The sequence below is a fragment of the Lissotriton vulgaris genome, chromosome 9, assembly GCF_964263255.1.
Source record: "Lissotriton vulgaris chromosome 9, aLisVul1.2, whole genome shotgun sequence".
In the NCBI taxonomy this organism is placed as follows: domain Eukaryota; kingdom Metazoa; phylum Chordata; class Amphibia; order Caudata; family Salamandridae; genus Lissotriton; species Lissotriton vulgaris.
In genome coordinates this window covers 1,219,271,914-1,219,286,755 of record NC_141697.1, presented here as the reverse complement: position 1 = coordinate 1,219,286,755, position 14,842 = coordinate 1,219,271,914, and the positions used below count along the sequence as shown (strand labels likewise).

Sequence of the window (14,842 nt, the reverse complement as noted above, 5' to 3'; positions counted from 1 at the left end):
GGTAGACAGTACCATATAGGAGAGGTGCAAAATAAGTGTATAATCTTGTTGTAAGCCTTTATTACTGCAGGACATAATCAGGGTTTCTTTGCTACAACAGCTTGAATTATATACAACACTACATTGGGCGCTAAAAACTGGAAAAATTCACATTGGAATGTTTAGAACTCCAACCGCTCAAAATTACTCAAAACGTAACCATGAACAAATCAATTTACACTGGAAGAATACTGAAGCATTTGCTGTGCGTAATATACTAAAAAAACAAAACATAAAACCGGTTTGCCCATAGGCAATTAAAACAGAAGTGGCATGCATGCAGGGTGAACGAACTGCTCAACTTTGCGGAAAATTGTTCTTTAAGTCCACCAATGCAGTGTGCTAAAGTGTTTGGTCTTTCAGGGCAGTTTCTCAACTAGTTTTCATCAGTGGTGGTTAAGTCCCCAGAGTAATCATTTGGGTCAGCAGCATCATCCACATCTGCACTTTCTGCCTCCACATTATCTGCTCCTCATTTTCATCGTTTTCACCATCAATGTCCTCCTTTTCGTTTTGCTCATTGTCTTCATCATTCGCATCAGTTGTTTCCTCAACTACCGATTCTCCTGTTTGTTCAACGATTTCAAAGGGATTCTCACCCTAAAAGTAAACACAAGTTTTAAACCATCTTTAGCAAAATTTTGCAGAACAAATGCACACTAACTATTACAAAAGTAACAGCAAAAGTCTTGTGTACAGTGCAAGTAAAGAACTCAGATTTCAGATCACAAAAAAGCAGAAAGAATGTATTATTAGAAAAGGCATCTTACAACGGGGAGAACATATGCAGGACTTCTAAATTTTAGAGTATGTCCAGACAGGCCATAGGATGGAAAAATCCATGCCAGGTCTATGAACGCCCATGAGCTCCGAGGAGTCCTTGTACAGAGGGGGCGATGACTGGAATATTGAGGGTGGGCATCACATTTCCAAGAAATTAATTTCCTGCGAAACTACAATTTTTTGGGTGAAACTCAGTACGGAAGAAGTGTTATTTGCAAAGCTGAGTTAGGAGTAAACAGATCTGAACATTCAATATGCAGTGTGAGCCCTGGAGGCAGGAAGGGTGGAAGTGCATCCACAGCATTACAGGCTGCAAGCTAATTGTTGATGGTAATTAACTTATCAGTTTGCAGCATGTGTACCTGTTTGATTTAATTAATGATTTTATTTAATTTGTATAGCTCTTGAATCACCCCCAGGGGGGTATCTCAGCGCTTGGAAGCACAGCATAGGTCATGGGTACTCACAAACGTTCTCTCAGGGGCCAAATTTACACTGTGGTTTGTGTCCGAGGGCCGCACCAGTGGGGGCGGGGTCAGTGGGGGAGGTGGCAGGGCTAGAGCAACAAAAAAAAACAACTGACCATGAGGTTGATCACTGGTCCCTGCAGCGGACACCTTCGTCCACTGAGCCACCAGACCCGGGATACACACATCTCTTGCTCTCTCTTTGTCTCACTCCCTCACTCTCCCTACCTCTCCCATACTCTGTTCCCCTCCCTCTGTCTTCCTCCCCCTGTCTCCCTTTCCCTCTCTCACTCCCTCCCCCCTTTCCCTCTCACTCCCTCACTCTGTCTCCCTTTCCCTCTCTCACTCCCTCACTCTGTCTCCCTTTCCCTCACTCACTTTCCCTCCCTTCCTTTCCCTCTCACTGTCTCCCTTTCCCCCTGTCACTCCCTCACTCTGTCACTCCTTTTCCCTCCTTTCCCTCCCTTTCCCTCTCACTCCCTCACTGTCTCCCTTTCCCACTCTCACTCCCTCACTCTGTCAGGGCAGTTTTCAGGAGTCTTCCGAATTTAAGATGGTCCAGACACTGTCTTAGGGCCAGCTGTAGTTGATTCCAGATGAAGGGTGCGAGAAGGACTTGCCTCCGGGTCTAGCCTTTTTTATGTTGGGGCTTTTGAGGAGCGATTGGGAGCTGGCGCGCAGAGTCCGAGCCGGGTAATAGCGGCGAAGTTTCTCTACTACATCGGGAGGGCCATTGCCCCAGATAGCTTTGTGTGTGAGACAGCAGATCTAGAATTTCACGCGCTGTCGTATGGGCAGCCAGTGTAGCTGATGAGGGAGGGGAGAGGAAGCTGATCTGGGGGGAGCATTCAGAACCGTGCAGGCGGCTGTGTTCGGTATCATTTGCAATTGGTTTAAGGAGGACTCATTTGCTGCGATCAATAGGGCGTTGCAATAGTCCAGCTTGCTTGGTATCAGGGCCTGTGTTAGGGTTTTCCTTGTTGTGTCGGGGACATAAGTAAAAGCTTTCCTTAGTAAGCCATGGGTGCGGAAGCAGGATCAGACTGTGTGAGTAACGTGTTTCTTCATGTTTAGGGACTGTTGAAGGTGAACACAGAGGTTTTTGACTGTGGTTGCCGGGGTCGGGGTGTGCCTAGTTCTGGGGGCCACCAGGAAGGTGACCAGAGGAGGGGGCATCTCCAAAGAGCAGAACCTCAGTTTTTGCAGCGTTCAGCTGGAGGAAATTGCTTTCCATCCAGTGAGATTTCCAGCATTCCTAAAGAGAAGGTAGATTGGGCAGATTGAGAAGTTTTATTGAAAGAGAAGGTAAGCTGTTGATGCTTTTATGCCTGTGGCTGAAGGGTTACCCATGTGTGGTGTGAAATTCGCTTTTAAGTAGAACTGCAGAATGGCCATATTTCTGGTTGAATACAAGACTGCAACAGAAATATACTTACTAGAAATACCAATAAAGAATTTGCTGGATTACATTTATATTTAAAGCAGACATCTCCAACGGATAGCTCTGAATCTACTGGCAGCTCACCAATACCCTGGAAGATTGGGGGTTTGACAGTGTGAAAACACGAGTCAGGATACAGGTATCCTGAACCTATAGGACACATGGAGGGACCCCCTCATGGGCAATTGCTTTTTTTTAAAAACCTATTAAAATTTTAAGTGCTGGCTTTTCTATGGTTGTGTGGGTAAAAATGAAACTAACGTCCCTGGAACCTTTGGCATTTTCAGTGGGTTGTAAAACTTTAATTGTGACAGACATCTGAGTAGTCAGAACAATAATTCTGGAAGGCATGGTCACTCACCATTGTGGTAACTCTCATAGAAAAAGTTGGACTGCCGATTTAACTGGCCAAGCAATTATTCAACTTGAGTCAATAGGTTCAATGTCTTCAGATATGGCTCCTAAAAATCTTACCGTTGCATACTGTTCGTACCGGGACTTGACTGTTGGGTTGTTTAGGATACTTGTAGCAGTGAGTACGCTCTCCCTTTTTATTTGTTCCTTGTAAGCCTGGAATTTTTTTTAGATAAATAAACGTTAATTTATACACATACTGCTAGTTCAACTACAATAACTTGGTTGGAACCTAGAAGAGAAGGCATTCAATGTGGACAGAAACCCTTTAGAAACTACTCTGCCACCAGGGTGTGCCAGATAAGCGTTTAAAAAACACCAGGGACTCTTATTAGGGAATGACCCGCAATCTCGCTCCCTCCACAAGCAAGCAATCAAACCCCACCAAGCAGGCCGTGACCTGAAACCCCCAAGGGGAAAAGAGCACAGCCAAGAGACCAGGCGAGCAGATAATGTGCTTTAATGTAAGCTGGGACTCCAATGTCTGTGCTCTTTTCAGGACATGCCCTTTGAAGGACCCAGATTGGTCAATGAGAGAGCCCAAGGATTTGGAAAAAAATGAAATAGGGAGAAGAGGCCATCCAATTTCAAAGACATGCCCTTCACATTGACAAAGCCTTTATTTGAGATACCCATAATTAATATTATAACCACCACACTGCCCAATTATTTCAACTATCAAACCAATGCCAAGGTGTTGGCGATGTGAAGGTCTGTAATTGTTAATGACGTGATGGGTTGCACTGACATTCATATAGAGCCACTCTCACACAGACAGAGCCACCCACACACAGAGCCGACAAAAGAAGCTATCCACACAGAGCGCTACACACAGAGCGCTATGCGCCACACACAGACAGAGAGCCACACACAGACAGACAGAGCGCCACACACACACAGACAGACAGAGCGCCACACACACACAGACAGAGCGCCACACACACACAGACAGAGCCACACACACACACAGACAGAGCCACACACACAGACAGAGCCACACACACAGACAGAGCCACACACACAGACAGAGCCACACACAGACAGATCTTCTCACCTGCACAAAGGAAAGGACAAAAATGCACACAGGCTTCGATCAAACACCTTCCAGATTAACTGCCAAGAATGCAGCAGCACGCACAGCTTCAGACCCAGCACTTACCCACCAAATACACTTCCGCCACAGAAGCAGCACTGGCTGGTGAGACTAGCCAGCCACCAGGGTAAAACCAGACAGAGCAGATGTTCTGAAGAGGCCGCTACCCACAAGACAAGGGCGCCACCAATTTCCAGGACATGGCTCACCAAGACTAACTATTAGTCAGTCAAAGCTCTAGCCTGTAGAATGGGCAATCCAAAAACCACTTGTAACCCAACCATGTCCCCGTCCTCCCTCGCCCCAAAAGAATGTACAGTTAAATGAGATTGATAGGACACTTTGTAAGGCTGAAACAGGGCACATTAACTGTAATATCCAGACGCGGGTAGAAATCTAAGCTCGGAATCAGAAAGGGGGGCCCTGAATACTGCAGGGGGGCTGGGGAGTTCAGCAGTCAATTACTCTCTGCCTTGAAAATAGTACTGTGCCAAAATGGCCTCTTACCCAGAGTGACTAGTACATGTCGCAGCTCAGCGCCCATCACAGAGCCATTGGCTTCTTTGTCGAAGACCCTCAGCCCCTCCACAAAGTCATCGTAGGTACCCTGGTCCTTGTTCTTCGCAATTGTCTGCAGCATGGGCAAGAACTTGTCAAAGCCAAGCTTCTTGGTGTTAAGCTCTGGGAAGGAGAGAAGAGTTCAGAGGAGCAGTCACCGGCTGCAGCAGCGTGCCAGGCTGGAGAGTACACATTAACAGTGACAATGTGATCGTCCAAGTTCCCCAAAAAACCCCTACCACCTCCAGTCAGGTTTTTGTCCCATCCCAGACTGCCAATGAATATTACTGATATGGTCCATCTAGCAACTGTGAACGAGGCAGAGATCTCCAATTCAATGTGTGGCACATGGCAGGGTCAGAGCTGAGGGCACAGGTGTAAGAGCTGAGGGCACAGGTGTAAGACCTGAGGGCAAAGGGGTAAGAGCTGAGGGCAAAGGGGTAAGAGCTGAGGGTGAAAGGTGAGTAGAAATCTGGCGTGTTGGGAATGAGTAGAGCACAGGATACAGATTGCTTAGTGGGTGTGTGTGTGTATTCAAAGGATAAGAAGTATGTGCGGACTTCTGTGAGCTCCCCATTCCTATCGCAATACATAATGCCTTACATACTAGAGTCACATTTTCTACAGCGTGTTCCTCCTGTCACAAATCAATATTTCAACTATTTATTAAACAATTATTGCTTGAAATAGCCTGGAGGTAGGACAGCAAACGCGCATATATACCTAATTTACGAGACGGTTTCCAGTTTCCCTTTGCTGCTGGGGGGAAGAGTTGCATCATAAATACCAGAAATCATGTTTCCACAATTTAATCGCCAGTAACTCCTGAAATATTTAACAATGTTAATACCAGATCTGCCACGATTATCACATTTTATGTAATATCCTAAATCAGATACAAGCAACACGTCGCGTCCAAGTGAAAGAGGCCCATTAGACTCTAATGCAAGCCTAAGGTTTAGTAATAATAGCCAACGAGGATATAGTGAGCACTTCTGACTTGCCCCCTAGGTTCAATGCACCACAGACATAATGAGCCCCTGGGTCTCATCGTAACAGACTGTGCACTCTGAAATACACCTTAAAATGTAGCTCCTTCAGATTCACCCAAGTTAATTTTCAACTGGGGGGGTGCTCTGGTCCACGGATGAGTGGCGTATGCTCAGATCCAGGGGTGAGTGGCGGGTGCTCTGGTCCAGGGGTGAGTAGCGGGTGCTCAGATCTAGGGGTGAGTAGGGGTACTCTGGTCCAGGGGTGAGAGGCAGTTGCTCTGGTTTAGGGGTGAGTGGCGGGTGCTCTGGTCCAGGGGTGAGTAGCGGGTGCTCAGATCTAGGGGTGAGTAGGGGTACTCTGGTCCAGGGGTGAGAGGCAGGTGCTCTGGTCCAGGGGTGAGTGGCGGGTGCTCAGATCTAGGGGTGAGTAGGGGTACTCTGGTCCAGGGGTGAGAGGCAGGTGCTCTGGTCCAAGGGGTGAGTGGCGGGTGCTCTGGTCCAGGGGTAAGTGGTGGGTGTTCTGGTCCAGGGGTGAGTGGCGGGTGCTCTGGTCCAGGGGTGAGTAGCAGGTGCTCAGATCCAGGGGTGAGTGGGGGTGTTCAGATCCAGTGTTTAGTGGCGGTAGGCAGACACGGTGTAGTTGTGAGTGATTCCTGCAGAGGTCCTGTGGTGATGGCAATGTCCAGTGTAGGGGTGAATGACTGGTGCCGAGGACCAGTGTGGGGGTGAATAACATGCGCGGGGGTGCATAACGTGTGCGGGGGTGAATGAGGGGTGCTCGGGTCCAGTGTGAGTGACGGGTGCCGTTATCCAGTGTGAGTGACGGGTGTGGAGGTCCAGTGCAGGGTGAGAGATTCAGGTTCATCCCAGCCACTCGTTCGTCTAAACCTCGCTCTCATCCAGCACCGACTCCGCATCTCACCCGCCCAGTATTACAAAATAATCCAGCGCCCACCTGTTCGTGAGCCGAAGGGGTGGCAGCGAGGGGGTGAGCTCTCCGTCCGCCATATCCCGGCTCAGGACGCCTCCGACAGACAAACACTCACTGAGTAATTACAACACCTGGCTGCTGCGCTCCATCACAACAAACTTCGCCCAACCGGAAGTTGCATTCTGAAGGAATCCGAGCTCGGAGCCGGCCCGGCCGGGTCTGGCTCCTCTGGAATGCGGCTCCACCGGCGCAGCCTCGGCCCAGGCCTCGGGGGGATGGATGCGGGCGGGCCACGGGCGCCTGCTCTGGGCACCAGGTTCAGGCAGAAAAGGGAATGGCTGGTTCCGTCTGAACTCAACAGGAGGCAGTTCAGAGAGCAGCCGCTGGGCGGCGTGCCTGGCGTTTACAAGAGAGCGCCAACCTGCCAACCACTCCCAAAAGACAATGAGGCATTGCCCTGGCTGCCGTAGCCTGCCAGGGAGAAGAGCGCAGAAGAGCATGGCAGGCAGGGGGTGCACAATAATCGAGTGAAAGCCACAGACGTATGCCAGCTGCACCCTGGCCATCAGACCCCATCTCTGCCCGCCAGCGACATAATCTTCGAACGTCGCCCTCTGGTAGCAGCGCACATACCCGGTCTACCCAGCCCGTCATCATCCCAGGCTGTGCGCCTCACCCATCGGTGCCAGCTAAACGAAAACTGTTTAACCGGACCCCACATACCCTGTCGTCGGACCTACCCTCTGGTGCCAGCCACACAGCGGCGGCTGAACGGCACCGGCTAGACTTGGAACCGCATTCTCCCTTACGAGCCAATCTCTAGAGATAGATAGAGGTAGGGAGATAGATAGAGGGAGGGAGGGCGATAGATAGATAGAGGGCGATAGATAGATAGAGGCAATAGATAGAGGGAGGGCGATGGATAGAGGGAGGGCGATGGATAGAGGGAGGGCGATGGATAGATAGAGGGAGGGCGATAGATAGAGGGAGGGCGATAGATAGATAGGAGGGCGATAGATAGATAGGAGGGCAATAACAGGCAGATGTCCCTTCCAATGGCTAGCCTCCATTTATGGAGCTAGCCAATGGAAGAGCAGGCGGGACAAAGCACTCATACTGCTAAACAAAAGGTTTCGCCTGCGCGAACGCTGCTGCGCAGCAGATCGCCAGGCAAAACCTAAAAAACAGAAGCTGTCTATCTAGAAACATACCTTCTTTGACCGCATTGCCATTTGATCCAGGTTTTCTCAATTTAGGTTTTTTGCCGACAAACGCCCCTCCAATGGGTTTATTAAGCGATTGCATCATCTTTCTTTTCATCCACCTTCCAGCAGGCCCACCAAATACCAGACTTTTCTGGTAGTCGACAACAATTCCAGGTCTCTGCATACCGCCATAATCCTGCAAATTGATAACATAAAATTAGCAGAGAGTATGCAGATAAGGCAAGTTACATGGTGTGCAAAAATGTGTTAACAGTTTTATAATAATGGCAGGCATAATCCAAGCACCAATGTTGGGTGGTCAAGGAATTCGTAGGCTAAGCAGCAGTTGTTGCCATTCTGGTAGGTGTAGATACTTCTTGGGTACAATTATGAAAACAGCAGTAAGGACACTGCTGTACAGGTTTTCATTTGCATTAGTGAGTTGAGAAATAAAGAAGATAAAATGCTTATAAACATGTGTGTGGTTGGGTCTGGTTGCGCGTGTGGTTTGGTTGTGTGTGGTGTGGTTGTGTGTGAGAGAACAGGGAGTTAGAGAAGGAGGCGGGGTGAAAGAACAGCAGATCAGCACAGTAAAAGAACAGGGAGTTAGAGAAGGAGGCGGGGTGGAAGAGAGCAGCAGATCAGCACGTGAGAAGAGAAGAGAAGAGAACAGGGCGATAAATAGAGGGAGGGCGATAGATAGAGTGAGGGCGATAGATAAGAAAGGGAAGGAGGGCGATAGAGTAAGGGAGGACTTTATTTTTCTGACACCGAATCCGACATTGAATTTCCTGCCACCCCTGGGGACGGGAGCGATTAAGGTACACATGAAAACACCCAGCCAGCGGACCGTTCTGTTCCTTCATCCAGACCTGCAGGCGCAAGGCGCAGACTACCTGTTGTTCCAACCCATGACGGGGCGAGACCGGTGGACATTAGCAGGACCGGCAGACTGTTAGGACCGCCAGCTAAACTTAAGGACTACATTTGTGGATAGTGGAACCTTATGTTCTCTATCTGTTTCTACTGTTCCCATCACCCCCAAAGGAGGGGGATGTGTTGTGTTTATAATACTTGTGTCCCTCCTAGGACACCTTACTAGACGTGCTTCCCAGTGTCCCTGCGAGGACACCGTTCAGCAGTGAGGTCACCAGCTGATAACTGTCACATATGACAGTTACCAGCTGATCGCCGAGCTGACTGCCGCTTCGCTCCATGTTAGGAGCAAACGTGTTGGTCGGAATAAAGAAGTTAAGAACACTCAATAGTTTTGTATTCTTAACACACTTTGCCAGGGCCGGTTCTGGTTCCCAGTCCGGCCCTGCAAGAGCATCGCCAATACCTGCTTAAAATATGCACTAGATGCAGTGGAAACATCAGACCGACATTATGATAGGAATCACTGAGAGAGCTATGCCTCGTTAAGAATTTCAGGTTTTAAGTTCTTAGGCGCTAGGTGGTACACTGGTGAATGGCCGCCATTACGTGAGGCTCTCACCGTCCGGAGATCTAAATCCAGCATTTATCCTTTCAAATCGGCACCCCGGAGGCCCCCAGCAGCAGCGATCCCTGCCTTGAGCCCACGGAACGTGATGTGAGAGTTACAACGCAATCGGAGCTGCAGAGTTTTTCAAAAGGAAACCAGTTGAATTAAAGAAATAACTTTTTGTTGGGGGCATGCAGGTATAAGCATGAACAAAATCCTACACTTTACAATGCAGTTCAAAGAAGAGAAAAGGGAAAAAAGTCAAAGAGAATTCAAAATTGATCAAAAACACGCCCTTACTTCTGAATAATATTGTAACGAGGAAGTAATGGTAAGCATCAGCAACGACCGCAGCATTTGAACATTTTACTGAATAGCCTGTTCCATCGAACAGCTCTAGATAGCCACATTTTTTTATATGGCCTCAGGCAGCAGAGTATTAACAATCATTGCACATCCCAGATTGAGCATATGGTGTCCCCCACCACAGAGAAGGAGAAAGTATGTTTTCTGTGCTGTACTCATGGGCCCTGAAACCACATAAGAACGTTCAGCCTCTGGAAGTAAATATATAATAGTTTCTGTACTATCGAATTAATTTTTTCACAAATTTGAGAATGATTGCTAAGATTTTGCTAATATGCACTTCTAATATGGCATTCTCTTCTTAAAGAGAGCGTGCTGCCACTTTGTCAATTCTTACGAACCTCAGTCTACCAAAGAAATGATGTGCTCTTAATTCTCGGAATCGAACCAAAGGAGAACCCTGAATCCGTCCTAACACATCGGACCAGTGGCGTCACTAGGGTTGGTGTCACCCGGTGCGGGTAACTCATGGTGTCACCCCCTCACGACTTACCGCATGGACCTCCTCCGTTCCGAGTCCGCCAGTGGACACAGATGGCAAATAACGGGCCCATACAGAATCCTTAGTAACGTTACAGTGTGTTACACCAAGAAAAAAGTGACGTGTGCATGTTACAAAGGAGTACCAAACGCAGGTAGAAGGATAATACTGCAATGGACACTCAAACACAAGAACAAACGTTACGTTCGTAGGCAATGGTGGCACTTGTGCAATGATGTGCAACTATCAAAGCAAACAAAATGCCATTACCGCGCAGTTCAGGCCTATCATGCTGACTGCCCAACCCAATGAAGGAAGAAAGCTTTGCCTGGTGCACCTGCCCGAAGAGGGCCATGTTTTCGTTTGAGCCAGTAAAAAAAGCATGTCCTGTGCACTGAATCTGATCACATTTGTGTGCCACATTTTTAACTTAGTTCATGCAGTAATATGATCTCATTAATAAATAAATGTAAACAGTCAGGTCGTGAAGTGCGATGCTACAGCAGACTTGTGTCTCACAGCTGAGGTAATGCAGCCCTCCTGATTTACCTTTGTGAGGAGCGATACTATTTCTGTATTAAAACTGGGGGTGGGTGACGATGATGCGAAACCTGGTGGCTGCTCTTTTCTGAGCTCTGCCACTTTTCTTCCACTTGTTAAACCCTACATGCACCGCAAAGGCTCCTGGCTGGCTGGTTGTTTTGCTGCTGACCCACTACGTAACATCCCAGTGTCTGCCCGGGAAGCGATCCAGCGAAGTAGAGGCCATGCTGAGATAGAGCCCTGCAGCAGAGACGCAATGGGACAACATAAGGATGACATGGGCTTGGAGAAGGGGTCTGTTTAAAAGTGGCGCTGCTGGAGAGTGCGGTGAGTGATCCCTCTTCATCATCCTAGCTGGCCTGGCCACTGTCTGAAGCCCGCCACCTGTGGGTTGTGAGTCAAGTACCAGAAGAGATGAAACCCTTTGGTGGGGCGCAGCACTGTAAAATTGTCCGCCCGTGAGGAAAGGCGGAAAAAGCACCCGGCCTGGGCCATGTTAAGGACAAGGTAAAGGAGAACTCCAAATACACATCTGTTTAAGAACCCCTATTCTTTCTGCTACAATTTGTGAAGAATTAGGCCTAGTAGTTCCATCCTTATCAGAAAAGTAATGCAGACCGTGTAATTCTAAAGGGAAGAAGTCCTAACAAAATTGTTGACCTGCCTGCACTGCCTGTCTTTATCAGCACTGATCAAATCAACGCTAAATGTTCATGAGATCGCGCAGAATGTCTTTTCCATTGTGTATCTGGACACAGCACTTAGCAAGACCATGCCGCCTATTTCAGTGTCTCCAGTGTATTTCAAGGGGTTTAAGCGACAGTCTTTGACTTGCCCATCAGTTGAAACAAGCCTACTTTCATCTCCAACGGATGAAGAAGCAGCTGCCTGTGTATAGTCTAGCCGTACTAGTAAGGCATTTAAAATGTAAATATCAGCCAGATCGAATCCTGTCTCTTCTGGAAAGAAAAGAGGAGAATTTGTAACAGATCAGAACATTCCCTGCTATGTGCCACAGTGGCAAGCAGGGCTTCTACAAAGACAATGGGACTCTGACCCTCCTGGCTACCAAAGAGTATGCTTGCTTTGTCATGGGCAGGAGAGCATCAGAGCAGTACCACCGTTGAGGAGTATGTATCCTCCTGGGCGCGAGAATGTCTGGGCAATAGTACTATCGAAGAGTATGCAGCCTGCTAGTGGGAGAACATCTGGTACTACTGCTATTGACAAGTGTGCAATTTAATGGGCAGGGGCATGTTCCCGCAGTACCACCATTGAAGAGTATACATCTGTTAAGGTGGGACAGCATCTGAGCAGTATGAATCCTCATGGACACGAGAGCAGTAACATGGTACCACGGGTGGTTATGCGTGTGTCCCTCCCCAATCCCACTTGCATCGCTACTATTTTCTTGAATGTCTCCCCAATTCCTAGGTATTATAAGTTGAGAGCAGTAGAGGTGGGATCAAATGCCTCCCTTAAAAAACAGAGCAAATGCTCATTAACCACATCAGATGAGACTTGCCTTTTTAATACGTAAATCTTTACCCATGTGGACAGCAGACTCCTTAATCCAAGTATATGCAGGGACAGATGGACAGTGACCTGGGCATGACCTGGGCAGCCCTCTGGGCCTGGTAGATGGACCAAGGGCTGAGTGGAGCATTATCGGGGAGTGTTTATATCAGGGAGGGATGTAAGAAATGGCGACAGGCTCAGTGGTTCTCGCAAGGTACTAAAATGGACGGCCTTGCAACCGACCGAGCAAAGAGACTTATGATTGACTGAGGAGCAGAGTGTGGACCCTAATACCCTGGTCTTCATTGCTTGAATTTGCTCGCGAGAAAGAGTGGCTGAATCGTGTCACTCATAATTACACTGAAATTAAAAAAAATTCACACATAAGCATTCTGAAACTCGGCATCTATCTGATGTAAATATTATTTCTCTCTAGTCTCACCGTCGTCCCTGGCATCCCAAATTCGAAGGCGAATTGCGACGCGATATCACAGAGAAGAAGGTGGTGGCCTCTGTCTGATGTCGTCGTAGGTATTGTGTTTCACCACTGCGGCGCACGCACGGTCTCCGCGACCTCAGTCCACTCCCTGGAGGGCGCGTGACCGCGCTGTGATGAGTCAGAGAGCAGGTGCGCTGCGCACAGCGCGTGGGGGCTGTCCCATGGCCGTCATTGGTAGTAGTGCTAAGATTGACGGCCCTGGGACCAAACTGCTGGGTACATAAGCCGCGGCCCTCGCGCATGCGCATCGCACCACCAGTGACGATCATCACAACATACATCTGCATAGCTGCCAAAGTTTCAGATTGCTATGAGTGACGTTTTCATAATTTTAGGGAAATTATGAGTGACATTTCAACGACTATGAGTGACACTTTTTTGCGAGTAAAATCAAGCAATAAAAATGAAGGAAACATAAATATCAGAAATTACACCCCTTTGAGCAATGCGCCTGTGCCACCAAAAACAATTTTTTCATAGCATTGCAAGTCAGTGCAACAGTAGGAGATCATGACGTACATCATAACAAACACGTTTTCAGGTTGTCCTCATATGCTATACGTGTTTTGCATGTCCGATTCCGTTCATTTAAGCTTACTGCAGGATTTAATTTTCTTCAGAAAAAATCAGCAGTCCAGCCTGACAAGCCCACAAACAGACAAAAAAAACACCCCACACACTGTGACCTGACCTGCCATCTGGAGATCGGACTGCACTGGTGGCAGAACGTCAACTAAATAGATAGCTGCAACCTCATCTCAGGGGGCAAATCGTCATGGTCTCAGCTGTACCCTGCATGCGCTGACAAAAGCTCGCGTCCAGTTTAGGCTTCATTGAAGCTCCGGGGCTGCCCGTCGGTCCAGCTCCAAATTATCTATGGATTCTCTCACTGTGGCCAGGCCGGACACAACCCTCTTCCTCCCTTTTCCCTCCAGGGCATAGGCTTCCCCACTGTGCAGTTCCAGGGCCAGGAGCTGCGACCTGCTGCTGTGCTGCCAGTGCTTGAATATATGTTGCATTTTGGAAGTGCACATGCACTTTGCAGCTGCAAACTGACTTTGTTCTGCACCGGGCAACCTAAGGAAGCTCTGGCCTGTGTCACCCTAGATCCGCGTTGGACAGGCAGAATCCGGCTGGCATGGGTTCTTCCCCCACCACTTCCCGATGTTATCCTGACGTGGTCCTTTCTGCCTGGGAGTCCCGGTCAGAACCGAAATGAACGGCTACCGGGCACTGATGCAGGGCCTAGTCAGGTGCACTGTATCCATTAAATCACAGAGGAGACAGCCACGCAATGAGAGCTGTTGGAGGCACACGCAGTGATTATTTACGCTCAAAAATGAATAAAAGAGTATCAAATTACCTGCGTGAGACTTCTGGCACAGCGACGATCAAAGGAGTATTGTCGGGCCCAGCGCAATGAGAGGCAGTATGCAGGCAAAATGTTCTCTGGCAGCCGCATCTGGGTGCGGTGCGGTGCATGCGTGCGTGGCGCCTTGGCGGCGTGTGTTTCAAGTTGCAGTCAGTTGCACTAACACTAAGCAGCACCCACACTAGTGGCCAGGCAGGCATTTAGGACATCTAAGTAACTAGGTCCGCACCCCCCTAGTGACGCCACTGTGGCGTCTTCCCACGGAGCGCGACCTGCGAGCCTGTCGGATCTGCCACCCACGAGAGGCCGCGGCACTGCCTAGGGAAACGGGCCGCGCAAGTACAGGGCCTGGAGGGGAGACCATCCTTTACCTAGGGGGACTGATCGGAGGCGCGTGGCTGCCGCATTCACGGAGGAGCGTCCCCCCCCCCTGGCAACGTAGAATTGGCCCCAGTCCCTGATGGGCGGGGTAGTGAAACGTCATTAAAATGAATGTGCGCATGCGCATGTGCGCACAAACCTTAATGTGCGCATGCGCATGTGCGCACAAACCGGGGATGCAGTCCCTGATGGGCGGGGTATTGAAACGTCATGAAACGTCATAAAAATTAATGTGCGCATGCGCACAATGACAGGGGGTGCGCTCAATCATGG

The 14,842-nt window shown here is 48.9% G+C and overlaps 1 protein-coding gene across 1 annotated transcript; it reads right to left on the bottom strand.

The window, feature by feature from the left end:
* Positions 1 to 389: 389 nt before the first annotated feature.
* Positions 390 to 14,287, bottom strand: LOC147693083 (uncharacterized). Its single transcript, XM_086939327.1, has 5 exons — positions 14,180 to 14,287; positions 7,930 to 8,119; positions 4,745 to 4,918; positions 3,205 to 3,300; positions 390 to 639 (listed from the first exon to the last, which is right to left on the bottom strand). Exons 1-5 carry the CDS (start codon positions 14,276 to 14,278, stop codon positions 635 to 637), a joined length of 564 nt encoding a protein of 187 aa, XP_086795453.1. The 5' UTR covers positions 14,279 to 14,287; the 3' UTR covers positions 390 to 634.
* Between the last annotated feature and the right edge of the window lie 555 nt (positions 14,288 to 14,842).

What these genes read in the sequence shown, in the direction of transcription:
- LOC147693083 (XM_086939327.1), bottom strand. Translation starts at nt 14,278, where the DNA reads ATGCGGCTGCCAGAGAACATTTTGCCTGCATACTGCCTCTCATTGCGC. An exon ending in GTGCCAGAAGTCTCACGCAG is followed by an intron (nt 8,120 to 14,179) that starts GTAATTTGATAC and finishes ATCAATTTGCAG; the next exon opens with GATTATGGCGGTATGCAGAG. An exon ending in ACATGTACTAGTCACTCTGG is followed by an intron (nt 3,301 to 4,744) that starts GTAAGAGGCCAT and finishes AAAAAATTCCAG; the next exon opens with GCTTACAAGGAACAAATAAA.